General features: G+C 41.1%; 1 protein-coding gene across 1 annotated transcript; it reads left to right on the forward strand.

Moving 5' to 3' along the window:
- The first annotated feature begins 90 nt into the window (after positions 1-90).
- LOC116232286 (fructose-1,6-bisphosphatase isozyme 2) lies at positions 91-20,960 on the forward strand. The gene is made up of 7 exons (XM_031598532.2): positions 91-366; positions 2,928-3,090; positions 3,919-4,011; positions 9,309-9,449; positions 10,605-10,742; positions 17,895-18,014; positions 20,404-20,960. Exons 1-7 carry the CDS (start codon positions 194-196, stop codon positions 20,596-20,598), a joined length of 1,023 nt encoding a protein of 340 aa, XP_031454392.1. The 5' UTR covers positions 91-193; the 3' UTR covers positions 20,599-20,960.
- Positions 20,961-21,510: the final 550 nt, after the last annotated feature.

Consider the following 21,510-nt stretch of genomic DNA (forward strand, 5'->3'; position numbering starts at 1 on the left):
GAAGAAGCATGGAGCCAGCTCAGGCACAGCTATTCTGGGACCACATCACATGGTCACAGAAACATTTGAATAAACTAAGACTGGCAGCGCAGCCAGGAGCTTCCCCTCAAAATAGACTGCTGCGGGGTATCTCAACACGGCTAGAAAGCATCCAGTCCAGCCAAGAAGATAGGAGCACTAGTATCCAGCAAAAATGTCGGACAAAGCCCCCTTTGAAACAGACATGCTGACTCTCACACGGTTTGTCATGGAGAAGGGACGACGAGTCAAGGGAGCCACCGGGGAGCTGACACAGCTGCTCAACTCCATGCTGACTGCCATAAAGGCCATTTCCTCCGCAGTCAGAAAGGCAGGCCTTGCCCACATGTGAGTCCTACTTAGGTGTATGGGGAGGAGGAGGAGGTGGAGAGGCAGCTGCTTGCACCGCGAGGCTGGGAAGAGGGCAGTGTTGTCCAAGTGGTTGCGCGAAGGAGGTCAGGGCATGGGTTGCTAGGACTGGTAAGCAGGATCTCTCTTTTTGGAGCATTTTAATGTCAAGTGCAAGATAAACACCTAGACTGGCTGCCCTTCTGCAGTATGGGCCAGGACCTTGCAGTTCTCTTCATTATACCTTGTAAAATGTTGGCGCTGATGTATTTCTAAGTTTATTGTGAATGTGCAGAACACCACACTGCACTGTTTCCGCTGGCAGCCAAGCAGAGTGCTGAGCAGAGCCAGCCAGGGCTTCTTCTGTGTTGAGACAATAGAGTTCCGCCTGACCGCAGCGTAAGTAAAGCTCTAAAACAACAGCCCTGTGAGAAGTGCCGTCACACAAGGGTACGTTCCCTTTCTTCCCTGAGTAGTACCAGGGTTATAGGAAGGGAGTCCTAGAAAGTCCTATATGAAAAACAAATGGAATAATTTGGCATGTAGTCACTTAGGAAATCAAATAAAGATTTGCCTTATCAAAACTTGCAATGAATTGAGCTGTTCTTCACACAGCCAGGTAAGAATGACCTCAGTGTCAGCCTTTTATCAGTGATCTCTCAGAAGCAGCTCAGGGAACTGGAAAGTCCTAATAAAAATCTGTATTTAAAATATGCAATTGTTGTTTATGTAGTGAAATATATATTTGTATGTATCCCCGTGTGTGTATGTATGCATGCATGCATAAAGAAGACATGGGAGACAGCTGTGTAAGAAAGACAATGTTTGTAATTTATCCTTTTTTTTTTCCCCCCAGTGGTAACACCACAGCATATAGCACGCTGGGGTCTTTATACTTCTACTGAGTTCTCAGTGATCTCTGCCAACCAAAAATTCAGTGTCTCAGTACTGCCACAATCACCTTACAGGTGTGGACTGTAATTTATAGAGAGGACACAAGGTACACTGAAAGTCAGCAGCAGCCTCAGGCTCCTCTGCTATTTAAATGGTAAACTATACTTTGCCTCTATTAGATGAATCTGAGCTGTTCTGATTTCGATGAAGTATTGCTTCTACCTAATTTCTATCTTTCAACATACAGCTTCTAAGTGGAGAGAACCACTGTTTAATAGACTAGAGGTAGAATATTCCCCTTACACACAGGACACAGACAGTGCTACAGGAATCTCCCTTTAGAAGCAAACATCTGTTATATCAATAAGCTAATGTTTTTTTCTATTAACAGAAGGTTTCAAGTAATTACAAAGAGATATTTAAAATATCCAAACAAATGGATGAATAACATATATCATTCGAATTGCAGCAAATAGCCATGAAATTTGGGAAATTTCTGTTGCAAGCTTTCAACCACAGTGACAGTCATTCATCTGTGCCTTCTTCCCATAAGCAAGACCTAGGATCTTAAAATTAGAGAAAAATGCAGCTAGAGTGCTCTTATTTTTTCTTGCTTCTCCAAACAGGAGAATGTGAAGTGACTTCTTTGATGTCAGTCAGATATCTCAGCATGAGTTTTTAACAGATTTGCCTTTCAAAGCTGAAGGACTTTACAAAACTATAAACTTGGTTTGGGAACCTGCCTGGAAACATGGTAATTGGAGATTGGATGCTTAGCATTCCCTGAAAATCGCATTCCCTGAAAATCTCATTCCTTTCTAGTTCCAAAACGGTAATACCTGCAACTCTCAATACTTCTGGAAAGCTCAAGCAGCATTTGGCTTTTAATGAGGGAAAAAACTTGTCCCCGGCAGCTAATGCTTGATGCTGACCTTACTCAACGGAATTAATTAACAGCCCTTTTCCCCCTCCTTTTTTCTTTTTTGTGGTGAATAAAAATGCCATCTGGATTTCCTTTACATTTCTGAGCTGCCCTGATTCAGCACATCAGGTTAAGAGTTCTTTTTGTTTCAGACATAGATTTCAGACATACATGTGTATTACTATATTCCGCATAATCAGTATACTGATAAAATCAGGATGTAGAATGGAAGCATCATCCTAATCTAGCCAACAAATGCTGCTTTATGCGTTATGGGAGAATAAACTGACTAAATCCAGAGGCGTGGCTTAGAATGGTCTGGAGCTCTCCCTGTAGCTTCTGGTCTTGGGGTGGACGGAGACTGAGGGGTGGAAGGCTCTTGGGAGCCCCGCTCCGTTGCCTGAGCAGCAGGTGGGACCAACGGTGAATGTTCCTTCTCTACCCTCAGAGCTGCTGCTGGCCCCGCCTGGGACTCCAGGCAAAACTGACAGCTGCCAGCAGAGCTGTGGGCTCTGCTCCTGGCTTCGAGAGCATCCCGAGGGGAGCAAAGGGACAACCAGTTATGCCCCCAAAACGATGCCATCGTCTCTCCTTTGTTCAGACATACTGTTTCTAGCAGCAGTAACCACTTCCCAGTGCACCTTGATGGTCTGAATCCAAAGGTTAGAGGGAAGGTGAGAGGACAGAGCTACCCTTACCTGTGATTCTCTAAAAATCCCCTTCAGACGTTTTCCCTTCTCCCCAGGTTCGGCATAGCAGGCACCGTGAACGTGACTGGGGACGAAGTGAAGAAGCTGGACGTCTTGTCCAACTCCCTGGTGATCAACATGCTGCAGTCCTCCTACAGCACCTGCGTGCTGGTGACGGAGGAGAACAAGGACGCCCTCATCACCCCTAAGGAGAAGCGGGTGGGTGCTTCGGGAGCCGGGCGGCGGCAGGGGGCACTCGTGCTTCTGGGAGAGGGCCGGGCCGCCCCTCCGCCGACAGCTGCGAGCGCTTGCGGCGCCGCTGCTTTGTGTCGGCACCGCGGGCGGACGGCGCGATTTCGGCAGCTGAACGCTCTGCGGAGGGAAAAATTGTTATTAAAGCTTGGAGGAGGGGGAAATTATTTCAGAGTTGTTAACACACCCAACCCCCGTGTGTGTATTACATTCCTTGCGCGCTGGTTTTGGATTACATTAATATTTAGGCGACATAAAGTGAGTGGGAAAGCCGAGGCCGTCATGGCTGCGTTTTGCATTACAGAGCTGGAGGAAGCACCTGACTGCTTCTCAGGGCTCCCGCAGGAGGGATCCTATTGCTGCTCGCGCTGCTGTAACTGACGCCCTTCCTCATGGCTTTTTTCTTCTGTCCTCAAACCACACGTTATCAACAGGTCTTTTGGTTCTGGATGTAACAGATCAAAGCACATCTATTCAAGCGAGATGCTGGCTTCCAGAACGGCTTGTCTCCTCTGCTTTCAGACTTCTCACATGACCTGGATACAGAGGACTGCTCTTCCTGCCAGCAGACTGTGCTGTGTGAGCAGCAGTGCGCTCTCTCCTACATCCCTGGCAGAGGAGGCATGGTGCTGCAGGGCCAGCTGAGTCCGTGGGCCAGCCCTCTCTGCTGCACCTTGTATGCCTGGAGGGCTGCATGCAAACATGGATGTGGGAGTCACCAAGTGCAGGGAAATAGCAGTGCAAGACAATTGGACAGCACAACATTCAATGCTTCCCTTGCCCTTTCTGTTTCAGGGTAAATATGTGGTGTGCTTCGACCCTCTGGATGGCTCATCCAATATAGACTGCTTGGCACCCATAGGAACAATATTCGCTATCTACAAAAAGGTAAGAGAACAAACAAAACACACCTGGCGGAGTTTTCTTGTCAAAAGCAAAATGGCTTGGATGTATCAATATGTATCAGTTCCCATCCTTGATCCTTTATGTATCTTTGGGATCAGCAGAGCCTTGCAAAATGCAGAAGGGGTAGAACAAGAGGTTCACCCATGATGAAGAGCTTTCTGAATTCCCTGGAAGGGGACTCTCAGGCTTTTCTGGGTAACAGCACTCTTCCACATAGACAGGCACCTAAATAAGACCCTCCCACCATCAGGCAGTGGGGTAGATCAGCTCACGGCAGGAGGGCTGAAGGCTCTCTCAAGTCTACCAGTTGGTGTTTGTCATGCCAGATTCTGACTACTGAGGGTTGAGGCCCTGCCTGTGCCCAATCACTGCTAGTGCTGCAGTGGCCTCCTGGTGCACATTTCCATGCTGGTTGCAGATGGGTGTTTATGCAGATGTTAGCACTGGAGTCCAGAGGAAGCTGTCACCTAAGATGACAGGGCCTGGCCAACAGCTCCCTTCCACATAGTTGCACAGAGCAGCAACTGTATACCCAATTAATAAATGCTAATAGCTACAGTCATACCAAGTCTTATGACTTGACTGCTAATCTCCCAGCAGTTGGCGTTTTGCTTGAAGTCTGAGCTCACAGTCGTATGACTACAGGAGACCCTCAGCCATCATTATTTTGAAGAAACATTTACAGTTCTCATGACCGCAAAGAAATGCTTGCAGGCTCAGGCACGACACTTCAAAAGTATAAAGATGTGCTTTTAAAATCATCTCTCATCTTTTAACTTATCATTTTCCAGACAGTTTTTGTCTTTTACATTTTGGTAGGCAAAGCCATCATTGCCATTGAGCACACATCTGCTGATAAACCGAATAGTCATGATAAAGCCCGAACAGGGTCATGGCACATGCAAAATGCTGGCATATGACTGGCCATGATATCCATGGTCAGTGTCAGCACACCCCACAGATTCTGAAACAACATGTCCTGTATGGCTTGAGAGATTACCTCCAGTACTTCTGACATGCCCCTTTCTGCAGGAAAGAGCTTGGAAATCCATGCCACACGTTCTAATGGCATGCAGAACGACCGTCAGTCTTTCCATGTATTCCTGTAAAGACAGCTAAGAACACTGCAGTGCTTTCCTATGTTAAGGAGTTAAGGTAGGCACTGCTAGTGCTTTCCATAAACATTAGCTTTCTGTTTAGAAGCGTGTTTAGGTTGCTCTGCAAAAAATATAAAAGCAAATGCTTCATGTGATTCATGCAGCATGGCAGGTTGAAATACAGACCGGACTTCTCTGTAAGCTTTAGCTCACCTGTTGAGACATGTTAGAAGTGTGGGCTGCCCAACCTTCCCTAGGCTTGTGTGGCAGAACAGAAACGTTTCTTAAAGAACTTGAGTCCTTCCCAAACACTAAGGTTTTCGATTCACTTTCTGATCTTTCCCTATTTGCCATTATTCTGTTACGTATTAATCCATTTGTTACAAATACCTATATTCCTTTCTTTTTTTTTTTTTTTTTTTTTTCCTTCAATGTGGGTGAACACAGTTTAGAACTTTAGAAAGAAAAAATTTAACTGGTATAAATTATTCATACCCAAATGAAGATACTGCTGCTGTGATGAAGCATAGTTCTTTGGTAGCAGGAAAAACTTACGATGTTAGAAAATGTTAGAAACAACACTGCATCCATGGACTTCCACTTGGGTGGAAGACTACTGTTTCTGAAGTAGATGGTAATTAATGTGCCTTTCTCTCAAATTAGTCATTTTTACAGCAACATTATTAACTTCAGAACTATTTATCTTTTTAAAATAAGTAAATAATAATAAGAGCTTTATTAATTATTACTGTAGAAATGTTTATCCCATGGAAAGAGAATCTTTTAATAAAGAAACTGTAAGTTTATCTCAATCTGTTTAAAGCACATGAAGGCTGTTTTGGAAAAGCTAGAATAATTCTAATTCCAGTGGATGACCCTTGGCACCTTTGATATTTAGTGCCTTGCAGTTCTCAGTCAACTGCACTGCTGATATTCCCACATTAAAACCTTAACTTCACAAAGGCACACACTCCTGACTTATTAGCTTGAGGATATTAGAACTGAAATATTAGCTTGAGGATTAAATTATTTTTTATAAAGATCAGACTTGGCCAATACATTTCAAATCTGAAAATGATTACCATTTGCTGCTCCTGCTTCAGGGCCAGCAATGCAGCCCCAGGTACTACCATCTCCTGCCCGAAGACCACTGCATTTGTTTCTTAAAGAAACCACCAGGAAATAAATTCCATCTTAGATTTATTTCATTTTCCACGTGGATTTTACATTCTGAATCAAGCATGTCATTGTTAAAATGATAAGAAAAGTCAGAATAGTGGAGCTGATGGGTTCACACAGAATAAGTCAGGTGTGAGGTAAGATCTTGGCAGTCATTCGCTGGCTCTGAGGTGTTCTTAGCTGGTGGAGGGTCAGGATGTGGTGGTAAGAAAGTACTTTTCCCTGGATTCCTTCTCTATGTTTTTTTTCATGCTTCTGAACTAACTATACAATTCTCAATTCACTGTCAGCATACAGATTATGAAGCTCTACTTCTTTGTTGAATTTTGATTTTAATTTGTAACAATGCCCAGTGCATCAGATGGCTTTTCTTCCCCTTCTCCATTTCATGAGGACAGTTCCTTCCTTGCTCCTCCTTGCTGCCTGCTACTTCATGTTGTCCCTCATGGGGAAGGTGTCAAGATTCACTGCAAATGTATATTCATTAAGCACATGATATGAATAGAGATCTGCAAACCATGGCTTCCCAAACCTTCTCCCTGTGCTGCTGAGGGCAAATCATGTGTTTTGGCAAATCTTTCATGTAGAAAAAATTCAGATTCAGATGTCATCAGTGGCTATCCGTATAGCCAGCCTCTGCCTTTCATCTGCTTCACAACAACAAGGAGCTAAAATGGCTGTGTAAAAGCTTGTAATAAAAGACAATGTCTATTTCAGTCATTTGCATTAAGACTTATAAAGAAATTTCAATGCCTCCATCTCATACGCAACACACAGCAGAAAGGGAAACCATCACCAGAAAGAAGTGAAAACATTCATCAGCTATCAGAGCGAGCGTAAATCTCCAGTTTGTTTCACAGTGCATGGCACTTGGCAGGACAAAGCTCCTGCAGTGCTAACAGTGAAATACCAGCTGACCGTTAGCTTTTTTACATTCCAGCAAGCTCTGCAAAACGTTTGTTTGAGACTGAACTTTTTTCCTTCCTTCCGGAAGCTGTTTATACACCATATTCTATAAGACAAAAATCTTTGACGTATTTACATAAAATTATATTTTTTTTTAAATGAGGAAAGCATACAAAAAAGACTATAAAAAGCGTAGAATGTTTACAACTAGCTGTGTAAATGTATGTTTAATTCTGCATATAATGTTGCAAACAATGCATCTACTATCGGCAACCAGTGTCATTAATGTTGAGATGTATGTGCAAGGGGGGTATAGTTTTGAAAGAGAAGATGCTATGAAGGGTATAATAGTTGGTTCTTAAAAAGAATTGTTTGGCAAACGATTAACAGCTAGTCAAATAGTAAATAGTCAATATTCCCAGGTCTGATAGATACAGACGGACTTTTAAACTTCATTAAGGTATGTAACTTTCTGAATAAGCAGTTTTGCACAGAATAATTCTAAAGGACTTCATACCAGGTGTATTTTTACATATTGTATTTCGTGAACATCTAATTGGCAACTAGTGGGGTTCTTTTTCAGAGAAGATTTGACAAAATAGCATTAAAAATGATTGTAAGCAAAATGTAGCTACGAGGTCAGTAAAATAAAGTAACAAATTCTTTCAACCAAAGTCTTTCAGTTGAAAATAAAAACATTCTGGAGATAAATCACTGTCTTCAGATATTTTGAAAGATGTACTTCTGATGTCACATGTGTCTGCTTTCCTATAGATGTGGTATCCTGGTCAGGATTCCAAGGTTACTCCAACACTTTCAGTTTCTGGGACCTGGTGGAACCTCTGAGAGTTTCTTGTCAGAGCAGAAAACATTTCTTTTTGTTGGTGTGGGAGGTTGTTTTTCTTTGGAAATAACTCTGGTAGACATTCGTGATTTTTTAAATAATTAACTTGATATTTATCAAGTATTTGATTTTCTGCACAAAACATTCGCCAGTGGTTTTTATATTTTAACAAGATCTGTTGGGCTAGGCCTGCTATTTCTATTTAGCTGCTACTCAGTCGAATTCAGCCCATGCAAACATTGAGAAACAGTATGAATTTGAAATGATAAAATGCTAAATCAGCACCTCAATAATAAAGGGTCTGAGCAGATTCTCATTTTAATTCCCAGTTAACCAGTATCAAAACTTCCACAGAAACTCCACCACAAATGACAAACTCTTTAGGAAGTATCAGTATCGACTGTTCTTAACCCATGTTGTAATCAGGAAGAGCAGGCTGGAGCCAGCTTTCCCACGTGCTTTCACCATTCTCTGCTAAACAGTGTCTGAGGCACACCTGTGGAGCTGGCTAGAAGTTTTTTGTGCCTGGTCTGCTTGGCATGTTCTTCTTCAGTAATAACTGTAGTACCAAATGGCAACATGAGAGATAGAAACTGATGACAGATTAAAAGCCTGAAGTAAAATGCCATGTGAAAATTCTGTGCAATTATGTATGCAAACCTACATTTGCGCACACATTACTATGTAAAGATGTTTATTCTGCTATATATATGTATGAGCACTTATACTGTCACTTCAGTTACCTATCTCTTCATCAACAGAGAAAAAGGCATGATCTCAGTTTCACTGCCTTGCAACATCTGCCCTTTTACTCTGCCTTAATGGAACCAATTTCTATGCAGTGCAGCGTGTGCAGCATTAGTTATCACGCTCACCTCACAGTTACTCCTTCAAACTGATATCGCTATGATTGCTTATGTTTGCATTTATAGAAAATTAGTAGTTTTGTTCTGTCTCAGATTTACGATGATCTTGAGTTAATATACTAGGCTGCATTGCTCAGGTATCAGTTTTGTGGCAGATATCATACTGATTGAATTACATGCATGAAATGACAAATTCACATTGCCCTACCCAAGCACGCATGTTTACTTGTGTTGAACTTGCCTTGAACAGGTGAGAACAGTCTCTATTTTGATTCCTTCAAAGGGTAAGACACAAATAAGTAATCTATCCCAAGCTATTATTTCAGCGTCGTTTTTAATGTTTCTTAAAATAATTTAACCTCCAGTCCAATGGTAATTTGTCTTTAGGAGACAGATGACGAGCCCTCTGAAAAAGACGCTTTGCAGCCTGGACGCAAAATTGTTGCTGCAGGCTATGCCTTGTATGGCAGTGCTACACTGGTCGCCCTCTCTACCGGGCAAGGAGTGGACTGCTTCATGCTGGATCCGGTACAGTCCTGGTGTTAAAACATTGTCACAGTCTTTTAGAGCTTCCCATGGTTGAGTCTGCTCGCTTTTGTTGCTCGTTGTGTCTGAAACCTAGCTAATCTATGCTGTTCTCTTGTCACCTTCATCCTGGAGGTGCCATCTTACGCATGCTTAATAATTCATGAGTATGTTTGTTGCACTGCCTCTGCTTGATTTCTTTGCTCTGTGAGTTAGATTTTAAGTCAAACAGCATTTGGGACCCTATTCATTCAAATCAGACTGCTGGTTTGCACAGAGAAACACTTCAAAAAACTCACTTCAAACAGTATTTTTGCCTGAATTTGAAGGATTCCTGCTGTTTTCTTGGTTTTGCTTCTTGTCTGCTATAGAACCTGAAGATGTTCAGTGTTTTGTCTGGCGCAGGGAACACTTGTTGACAGAGGTTAGGTGGAGTGATGCCTGAATTCCTGAGTGCAAAGTAGCTTTACGGCTAAGTCCTCCAGGCTGCATACCCACCAATCTGCAAAAGCTGAACTGTAGCCACTCAAGCAGACTTGTGCTGCTCATTGCTGCTCAGCCCTACAAATGTTGCTGGAGGAATTTCTTGTTTGAAAAACTGGCTTTAGATTTAGGCAGTAACCTAGAAGTTGTTTTTAATAAAATGGTGCATTACAAACAAATCTTAATCTTTATAAAGAAGCTATATGCAAACAGGAAGAACTGGGATCTGAACATATCAGATAGTGTGAAGGTGGAGGATGCTGCAGACAGCAGCATCTGGAAGGAACTGACCACAATCACTTCAAGATCTTTACACAAGACAGTCAAGGGGAGTTCAAAAAGCAAAAGAGAAAATAACTTATTCATTTGTAGCCTCGTGATCTGTGACACAAACATTCTGTATGTTTTCAGGGTTGACTGGTGTTGCTAACTAAGCTAGCTGTTGAAGGCAAACTGCTTTTTTCTTATGCTACCAATGAAACAAGTTTTCATTAACTTTAAACAGATTCTGTGCTTTCTGCTCTGTTTGAATACTGTGAAGTTTTACACAAGACTGGTGCTGAAAGGGCCAAGCTGTGCTAGTATGCCTGCTGCTGCTACTGTGAGAAATGCCAAGGGAAGCCAACAAAGCATTCTGCTGCTTGCTCATATTTGATCTTCCCTGTCATTCTGTAGGCTCTTGGAGAATTTATTCTGGTTGATAGAGATGTTAAAATCAAGAAGAAAGGGAAGATTTACAGTCTCAATGAAGGTTATGCAAAGTATTTTGATCCTGCAATGACGGAATACTTAAAAAAGAAGAAATTCCCTGAGGTAAGAACATGTTAACACTGTACCCAATAGACTGTTTGCTAGTTAGTACTGCCTTGCATACAGTCCAGAGTAATGGGAAAGGATTTGAAGACATCTCTGAATTCAGCCCATTGTAAACATTTAGTCCCGTTTTGGGTATGTATCTGATCTGTTGGCTTCTAGTACCCTGACTTCTTTTGTAACTTACTCTTTAGTAAATGAATTCATAGCCTGTTCACTACTGCATGGAGAAAATTATGCTGTAAATGAAAAATCATTTAAAACACAGGAGAAACAAACAAACAAACAAACAAACAAACAAACAAAAACAGCTCAGAAAACATGCAAGGGAAATGAGGCCATACTCTTGTTCTCTATCATAGCTGAATATGCAGCTCAGTCATTTATGCAGTGGTGCATAATGGAGTTAAATTCAACCCACAAAAGGGGCTACCAGGAATCTAGGTGGGATCGCCTTCATTTTCCTGCATTTGGAAAATGTGGCATAACTCTTACACTGTCTATATGTGTCATAAAGACCATGAAAATACTCACAGGTTGAAAAAAAATAGGGGAAGGGTTAAGACACAATTTCACCATCCTCTATTGTTAAGAAGATTATACTGTATCTTTCAGAGAGAGAAAGCTGAGAACATCCCTTGCCTGATGAACATTATCATGAGAATATGCAGCTCTCTATGGCCAGTTCTAGGGAGGACACAGTACAGTCTCTCAGTGGGGAAATTGAAAAGCAATCTGGAAAGCATAGCTATGTGAGTAAGTCATAACAAAATACAGTGAAGTGTCATCACTCAGAATTGAATTTGTCTGGGAAGATGATTTCAATGCTTTCCTGTTAGAAAAGCTCCCTGGATTATTACTTTTTAAGCTATTAGTTGTCAAGAATTCTTGCACAGAGCTTATGTAAAAGTTAGTGTATCCATTAGAAAGCTGCAGACTGCCATACCAGGAAGATTTCAAAACAGTATTCTGAGAAGCTCCTGCTGAGCTGAAAATCTAGATATACCATATTGAATATAGCAGCAATGCTGATCTCTTACCAAAGCCTCTTTCCCGTGTTACTCAGATTGTCACTGCAGAGGAAATCACCTCACACCATCTTATATATATTCCTTGAGATTATTTTGAAATGTGAAAGTTTCAAAATTAAGAGAGGAGTGGAAGCCCAGTGTATGACTTTCATACTTCCTGAAAACTGGCCAAGCTGGGAAAGAGAAAGCCATCTGTAATCATTCTGCTCACACTATGCTGAGATGTGTGTTCATTCTGATGCACTGACAATGGATTTATTTATTTGTGTTTTTGCAAACCAGTCCAGTGTTTAAAAAAAACAAAACAAACAAAAAACCCCACATTAAATAACCAAAGCCAATAATCGTAGAATCACGAAATCACAGAATAATAGATTTAAAGTATCATAGAATCATAGAACCATAGAATCACAGAATCATAAAACCATAGTATCATAGGATGACTTGAGTTGGAAGGGATTTTCAAGTCCATCTTGTTCCAACCCCCTGCCATGGGCAAGGTTGTCAACAACTAGATCAGCATCCCCAGGGCCCCATCACACCTGGCCTTGAACACCCCCAAGGATAGGTCAGCCACAACTTCTCCAGGCAGCCTGTGCCAGGGCCTCAACAAACCTATATAAAGAATTTCCTCCTAATGTCTAAACTAAATGTCTCCCTTTTTATTGTAAAGCCATCTCCTCTTGTCCCATCTACCTGTGTAAAAAGTCAGTCCATTCTCGCTCCCCTTGACGTACTGGAAGGTTGCAGTGATGTCCCCCTGGGGACTTCTCTTCTCCAAGCTAAACAAACAAGCCCAAGTCCCTCAGTCTTTATTCACAGGAGAGGTGCTCCAACCTTTTGATTTTGTTTGTGCTTGTCCTCTGTACCTGTTCCAACACACCACATCTTTCTTGTGCTGGGAAGGGGGCGTCTCATGAGGGACAGAGCCAAAAGAAACAACCCTTCTCCCTTTCCCTGCTGGTTACCCCTCTTCTGATGGCAGCCCAGAGTATGTTTGTCTTCCAGGCTGCAAGTGCACAGTGCTGGCTCATGTCTAGCTTTTTGTCCACCAGAACTCCCAAGTCCTTCCCACTGGAGAAAAATTGAGTTTTTCTCACAGTCTGTATGCATATCTGGGACCACCCTGACCAAAGTGCAAAACCTTGCACTTGGCCTTGTTGAACTTCCTTATATCCATGTGGGCCCACTTTGGAAGCTTGTCCTTTGGATGGCATCCTTTCCTGTGCCAACTGCACCACTCAACTTGGTGTCATCAGCAAACTAGCTGAGAGCGCACTCACTGAGTAGATTTGATAATTTATGTAGTTGATAAAGATATTGAATACGGGTCCCAAGGTGGATGTTTGGAGAACACAGTCATCACCAGCCTCCATGTGGACATTGAGCTGTTAACCACAACCAAAACGAATCCACGGAATAGTCCAGACTCCAAATCCTTATTTCTTTAATTTAGAAATAACAATTTACTGCAGGACCACGTCAAAGGCCTTGCATAAGTCCAAGTGGACAACATCAGTTACCTTTCTTTAGCCCACTGCTGCCATTTCAGATGTGCCAGCTGTCTCACCTCCTCATTTTACATGGGTCTTAACAGCTTTTCTTACAGCATCTGTTCCACAGTCTTCCTAGGCACACCATGAGGCTCACTGGCCCATAGTTCCCCCGGTTTTCTTTTCTCTCTTTCATAAAAGTGGGAGCGATATTTCCCTTTTTCCAACCATGGGGGGCTTCATCTGACAGCCATGACTTTTCCAATATGATGCAGAGTGGCTTGGCAACCACATTTGCCAGCTTCTTCAGGACATTAGGATGTATGTTGTCCACTCCCATAGACTTGTGCCCATTCATTCTCATGAGGCAGTCTTAGACTTGCACTGCTAGTACAGTGGGAGGAATTTTTCTCCCCCGACCTTCACTGAGAGGTTCAGGGTCATGAGTGGTGTGGGAAGCCTGAATGGCAATGAAGACTGAGGCAAAGAAATTGAGTTTTCTCTCTTTCCATGTCTATTGAAGTCCTGAAGTTCAGGTCTTGACTCCAAGCTACAATTCTGGCTGCCTGAGAGGGGTCAGTGCACTGATGTTATGGGCCACAGTGCACAAATAATTCCACAAGTCCCTGCTACAGCCCAGCTACAGCTACACTTGTGCTGCACCCTCAGCATATAACCCAACTGGAGTATTGCACAGTGGATCTCTCTTTTCTTCAGCATGCAAAAGGGAAGTATATGCTGGACATACACTGCATGAAGGTCTGTGACTTGAAGGAGGACTGACTGTCTCCCACTGAGTGGGGTTTGGGAGACATCTCAACCAGGAGGACCACTCTCACTCTATGGCCTTATGGCCATTGTAAGCCAAGAGGCTAAGCAACAATATCAGCCCTTACAGATTTCTCATACTTTTTCTCCCCTTTGATCTATCCTGTTTTCCCTCTGCTCTGTATAATGGGCACCACTGTGTAAAAAATTGTTTTTGCACAGATTTCATTCCAATCTTTTCATCCAATAATGGTTTTAGGGCCATAGCACCTAGCAGACACTGATTGTCTAATAGTAGAACTCTAAAACATCCTGTGACTATTTTCTGACCTTGTTATTCCACTTCATTTTTATCTTAGCTTAGAATCATAGAATGGCTTAGGTTGGAAGAGACCATACAGAGACATGGTTAACCATGACATCAGGCTGCTCAGGGCTCCATCCAACCCTGAACACCTCCAGGGACGGGACATCCACTGTTTCTCTGGGCAGCCTGTGTCAGTGTCTCACCATTCTCATAAGAAATAATTTCTTCTTTGTAACTAATCTAAACCTAACCTCTTTTAGTTAACCCTTGTCCTGTCACTGCACTCTCTTACAAAGAGTCCCTCCCCATCTTTCCTGTAGGCCCCCTATAAGTACTGGAGAAATTTTAGAAAGCCTGACCGCAGTCTTATACTCTCCAGGCTAAACAACCCCATCAATCACAGCCTTTCTTCATGGGAGAGGTTCTCATCCCTTCCTGGAGCAATGTGAGGTTGAATGAGTCTAATTGCAGATGTTGACTGAGAATCATGCTATGGAGACTCCTTGGTTAAAGACTCATCTTAGCAATGCCATCAAAAATTTATCATCAAGTACAGGAAATATTCTTCTGCCAGCCAGTCCAGCTGTGTGCAAGTGATGTAAAAAAAGCTAAGAAGAGCACCATGTTTTTGTCACCATAAATGTATGTAGAGGGAATCATGCAGTCTATTGCTGCTGCAGTCTAGAAAAGACTTCTTCCAGTCCACTCTCCTAGTTGTAATAGTTATGCAAGAAAAACATTGTCTTGAGCTGCTGCTGCAGAGGAACATAGTTTTCAGATATTTGTAGAATAAAGAAGTGAAAAAATGTCTTCCATCACACTATGAAGAGAAAAAATCACAAGATCTGTCTGTTATGAGCCACATTTTTTTCCCTGGTTTAAGCAAAAAAAGCAATGCAAAGGATGAAACCAAGAGCAGTAACAAGGTTCCTTAAATGCTACAAATGCAGGTGAAGGGAACATCAAAGTTCTCCAACTCTTTCATTAACATCAGCTATAACACTGCAAAGTTCCCACTGGGCAAATGCTGCTTGGCACTATTCAGATCTTTAGTTGAGCTTCCCTAGCATTCTTGTTGTTATTTTGTTTGAAGGGAAGCCTGGGCAATGGGCCAACATGTGCAACACCTATTTACTTTCTCATTTGTAGGAAAAATATATGATTGACCAAACTGGAGAAACAAGAAGTAGTATACCTAGTAACTAAAATGATTGTTTACTCCTCCTGAGCAGGTAGCTGGATGCTAAGGGACGTGAAAATTTTGTTTTAGTCTACAGTTCAACTAATTACTGTACGAGAATGGAGTGATTTCTCTTCTGTACTTTTCTGAGTACAGTCTCAGCTCTGTGTTTCTAGAGGAGGAATTTCTGTCAGGGTAAGAAGCAAAACAAATGCTCAGTGGACTCATATTAGCCTCACTTTACATTGCCCAGGTACACATAAATTGTGTAAATGACCTACATGTGAACAGGAGATCTAGCACATCCCAAAAGTGTCTGATGCTTTATACACACGGTGGTGAGCAGTTGTGCAGCTGATGCTTATTAAGTTGCATGCTTGTGGGCTGAAAATTCCCTATCTGATAATGACATAACAGGAGGCATGGTCTGCTTGTGACCAGTATCCTATGACTTCTTGTTAGGCATAACAAACTTTTCTTGAAGTCCTCTTCTGAAACTTCATACTCTTCCTTTGTTGTTGTTTTGTTTGTTTGTTTGTTTTTGTTTTTGTTTTTATTATTATTATTATTATTTTGAAGAGAAGTTTAGACTGTAATAATGTATTTCCATGAAAAGCGTATTTTCCAAAACTACATTTGTTCTCTTGAAGTCACCTCTAAAGATGTTTTTGTCTGGTCTCAGATTTTTATATCTGCAAAGTCACAAGTGCAAACTACAATGAGGCAGAGACGTTATTGTTTGAAGATGTGATTGTTTGAGTATAGACCATGGAAATTTCAAGATTGAATACTTGAAATCATTGTTCAGTTGTGCCTGAAGTAGTATGACCAAGACTCAGGCTTAAGCAAAACACACATAACATAAAAGCTCTAAGCTGTGTTTTACCCTGTGTATACCTTTTTTTTATTGCCTATATAAGAAAGAAGTGTGGAAAGAAGTGCAAGAACAGCTGAACAAGGGTTATGACTTAGGCTGGAACAGTTCTCTATTCCTGTTTTACTACCAGCTGTAACAAACATCTAAGTCTCTCATGCTGACACTCAGAACTCAAGTTCCTAGTGTTGTATTGTATTATACTGTATAAATTCATGAGAATCTGTTCCCATTTTAAAAGCCAGTGAATATAAAAACTTCACAGCTGCACATAGCAGTTAGATAAAGTGATTGCAAAATAAAATATGTTTTCCTTTATCTGTATTTTCTCCTCTTACTTCTGCTTTTCCTCTCACTTGAATTTTTTTCTCTCCTGGTCACCTCATGATTTTGCTGGCTAATTTGTGACATGCGGGTTCTTGGAGCTGGCATTGCTAAACAAGTTCTCACTGTATATGTCTCTTTAAAACTAGTACTGGTTGTAGAAAGCACTGAGATCTTTTATTACACAACTGGTTCAGACAGAAAAAGCATACAGAGATCATTTCAAACTTCTAGCATTTCAACATATATATCCATTGATTTTCTAGGGGAGGCCAAAATTCTACCCCCACTTCATTGAAGACGGAGTGAGAGATATGAAAAGACCATCATATGAGCTTTCAAAAAGCTTTTATTCATTTTACATCTGTATTCTGTATTTCTGCTTTTCAAACATAGGGTGATGCTTTATTTTTCTTGTAGTGGAGCTTATTGCTTTTATTTGTTCAAGTCACCTTGCTTTTCTTCTGAATCTTCTCTTACTGTTTGGGGGGGGGGAGGGGGGTGTTTGTTTGTTTGGTTTTTGTTGTTGTTTCTTGGGTTTTTTATGGCCTGCAAACCTGAAACTGGTGTGAATTTCTCCCCTGTTGCGCTCACTAAAATGACCTTTCCTTCAGTAATGTCAATTTTTATTCTGAGGACAAGGAAAACTACATTCATGAATAAATTGCTATTATCTCCTAATCTAAACTCCACAGTGAATGCTGTGACCATCTTCACAACTTGAAAATAAGCTAAAAGGAAAAGGCTGAGAGTCTTCTGGGAACGGTCTAAACTTGTAGTGAAAAATGATATTCATCCTCATGCCCTAGCTTAGGGACCTGTGACAGATCAGAAGTCAAAGGGGTACCTTGTTCTGATAACATGAGGAAGCTTTCACTCTCTTTTTTTACCACTTGCATTTTCACAGGATAGCAACTGATACCAAGTTGTTGTGCACTCAAATTACAGACAACCTAGTTTTCCCACTGTGAATGCAGCACTTTAAAGCACTTATTTTAGAATCTCATCATTAAGTCTCACAAAACTCTAAACTTCAGACTGGTTTACACCTTTACAGTGTCAATAAACAACAGATTATTTAAGTCGCTCTGACACCTGTTTTATAACAAAACATTTTCCTGTGCTACTAGCTGTCTAGCCTGGTAGATATAATGCTTCATTTGTATGTTTTTCAGGATGGAAGTTCCCCATATGGTGCCAGGTACGTGGGCTCCATGGTAGCTGATGTTCACCGTACATTGATGTATGGTGGGATCTTCATGTATCCTGCCAGTCAGAAGAGTCCCAAAGGAAAGGTAAATCATTTGACTTCTTTTCTTGGTCAGATGAATACCTCTGGTTTTCCTGGAGATAGAAAGGAATCATTCAGATATACAAACAGATAATAATTTCCTACATGTAGAGAGTATTGTTAATGGACACGATGGCCAGCAATTCAATTTAACAGAGAAGTTTAGACAGTTGTCAACTTAGTCAAGAAATGTTCCTTTCTGTTTTTTACATTACAGACTGATCAATGTTTTTCACTAAAATCAGAGGCTTTACTTGCTCTTCTAATGAAAATAATTTCAGTATGATGAAGCCACTGAGATTCCTATCCACAGCTAGCCAATAAAATGTTGATCAGAGGGAAACCTCTGCCCTTTCTGCTGGCAACTAGAGTCCAGATCGGATATGCTGAGCTCTCCAGGGTTTTGTTCAGTACTGCATAGCTGGGCTTGTCTGCCTGCTGTTTCCAAAGGTATTGAACTTGCTACAATTAGCCCTGAAAACTCAGTTTTCTACTAACTGAGCAGAAATTCTGTCAGTGGAACTTGAGATTTGCGTGCATTTAAATAAACATTCTGTGCGAATATTCCGTTTGTATACCTGTACTGAGCACACTGTCTTAATGCAGTGCAATGCAATGCAGTGACTCCACATGCAATGCAGTGACTTCATGAATGTGCTGGACCATGCACCGTAGTCAACCTCAACTTTTCTCCTGCAGCATCAGATAGCTTTATTATCAAATTTCTAAAACAAGTGATTTTAAGAGCAGTCTGTGTACATAGCTCACAGTAACCTGCAGGTCATATTTAGAAAATGAGTAGTTCAATGTGTAATAGATTAGTCACAGAGTTCTGACTCAAAGACTTCATTCCTCCCATGTCAATACCAGAGTTAAAGCCTTATATTTGATTGCATTTACATCTTTGGTTGGCATGTGCAGAAATTTGTATTCTTAAAACTACTTGCCCTATCTCTTACGCACGTGTCAGAGCATACTGGTGTCTATAGTTCTTTAGTGACTGAGGACCACTTGTTGCATCCTTGTGAATGTGTATGTGCCAGAAGAACAGCAGATCCTAGAGATCTGGGAAATGAGGAGAACAGGAAAACAACAGAATACACAACAAAAAAGATCTGCATGTCTGTCTAAGCAAATTTGATTTAAATATACAATAAAGCAATTACACTATTGCCTGAAGGAAAACCACTTTTCTTCAGACATGTATTCACAATGAAGAAAGAAAAAACTCAACATGTTTCCATATTGGTACTACTGCTGTTTTCTGACTCTTTCAAAAGCTGGCCTAAGGAGAACAATGAAGGCTGCTGGACCCACGTTACCTAGTAGATGGGGTTCTTGTACCAGAAACAGCATTTCAGTGGGCTTTAAAGATAAGAATGATGGTAATATGTGTTATTTAGGTTTCTGGTATGTCACTGTTTTATTTCAAAGACAGTGATAAAGGAACTATGGGTAGCAAAGTCCTATCTCCAACTCATTTCTTTTCCTCTCTGCAAGTGCATTCTGTAACACTTCCTTTTCTTCAAAAACCATTGTCTTTTGCACATGTGAAAAGTCTTTTAAATATAATATGAAGTAACGGTGTAGTCCAGGAGAAACTCAGACTGACAACAAAAAAATCAACTATAATAGAGGCAGTGTTTGTTAAAAAACTATTAGTTGTCTATTATATTCTTATAAATGCAGAATATTTTGGCACAAATTCTAAATAATTTTGCATTTAACTGGAACACAGGCACAAGAGAGGTAACATTTTTAAACTTGTGAACAAATACTGTAGCTTACCTGTCTCCATACTAAACGTGAAAATTTGCTTATAAAATTACTCTAGTTACCTTTGAAAACTGAGTTGCTATCTGTATGAATTCAAGCTACCAGTATCTATTCACAATTCTGAAGAGCTGCAACCAAAACCTGAAATTTGAAACTGGGAGCATCAAGTTTCAAGCTCCAAAATATCCTGACCAAACGCAATGTGATTACCCCACTCTTTGAGATAACAAATAGAGCCTATACATTAGAAGAGTCTTTGGCTTTCTGTCCCCAGGAATATTACCTTAGCTGGCTACAGTGTTTTGCTCATGTCTGTGGGCTCAGCAGCTACTTTTGACATCTCTGACAAAACACAGCTTCAGTGATGATGCACAGGAGTATGTCAGCTTGCAAACCATGGTGCTGATGTGTGGATGTGGGATCAAAATACAAACTGTGAAGGGAGATGAACAGAGGAAAGAAAAAGGGACTGATGAGAGATAAACATCGCTATTTAGGTCAATATGCACTCCATACAAAATTGGCCAAAATCACAGCTTACATTCTGGTAATGCACTGGCAATTTTGGTAATGTAATTACTCCCCCAAAGAGTTACATGTTCTCTCTTTCTTTCTAGCTCCGACTTCTCTATGAGTGCAACCCAATGGCCTTCATCATCGAGCAGGCAGGTGGGATAGCAACTACAGGGACAGAGGCAGTGCTGGATGTGAAACCCGAGGGCATCCACCAGAGAGTTCCTCTTGTTCTTGGTTCTCCAGACGATGTGAATGAGTATCTTGCTTGTGTACAAAAACACCAGAAGAGCAGCTAAAGGCTTTTCCACTTCAGACTTTGCTTGTCTGTCTTTAGTGCACAGTAAAAATATTCCTTTCAAGTTGGTGGATTCTAGCATTTCAACTCTCACCTCTCAGTGAATACCCCACAAAATGAGAGCAGAGAAATAGTGAGAATGGCTGATGGGAAAAGCAAATATTTCATTTCTCCATGCAGACAAGTGTAAAAATCCTTTCATTCTGATTTACGCAGTGCAAATGTAGAAACAGAAGCCTAATTAATTAACAGAAGCTACATACTTTACATAACATTAACAAAAAGAACGGAATAGTATCAGCACCCCCATTTGATCTGAAGCTAGACATCTGACACGACATGATGGCATTTTTTGTGACATGATTTTCATACCGACATTTACAATACTGTTATCTGGATTTTCTGCCAGAAATTTTGTTGCAGATGGTTTTTATTTTGTCAGCTCAGAGAAGACTGAAAGTTGTCAGTGTGGTGTTTGAAACAGTTTTTTCAAGCTCCAAATGATATATGTCATGGGTAATTAATAAAAATGAAAAAGTAGTGACGCTGCTAAGGAATGTCAGTTTTTATATGAATGGGAAGATGTCTGATGTTATGTACAGACGTGTAAACTTCAATGACACACATTAAAATAAACCATTGCTGCAAATGTGACACTGGAATCATACCTATTTTCCATTTATCCATAGTCCACTGCAACAGAAGGTGAGTTATTGCACCAAAGGCACTGGTGCACCTCCATTTTCCCTTACTTCAGAATGTTTTCATATCAGATTTACATTTGCCCTTTTGTACACCTTACCATTCCTAGCTATCTCTTCTGGTGCCCGACTGCCAGGTCTCCAACTGACACTGCAAAGGAGATCTGGAATGAGCTCTGATATTAGCAAGCAGTCACTGAGCAATGAGAGAA

Source organism: Phasianus colchicus, chromosome Z, assembly GCF_987193195.1.
Source record: "Phasianus colchicus chromosome Z, bPhaCol1.hap1.1, whole genome shotgun sequence".
In the NCBI taxonomy this organism is placed as follows: domain Eukaryota; kingdom Metazoa; phylum Chordata; class Aves; order Galliformes; family Phasianidae; genus Phasianus; species Phasianus colchicus.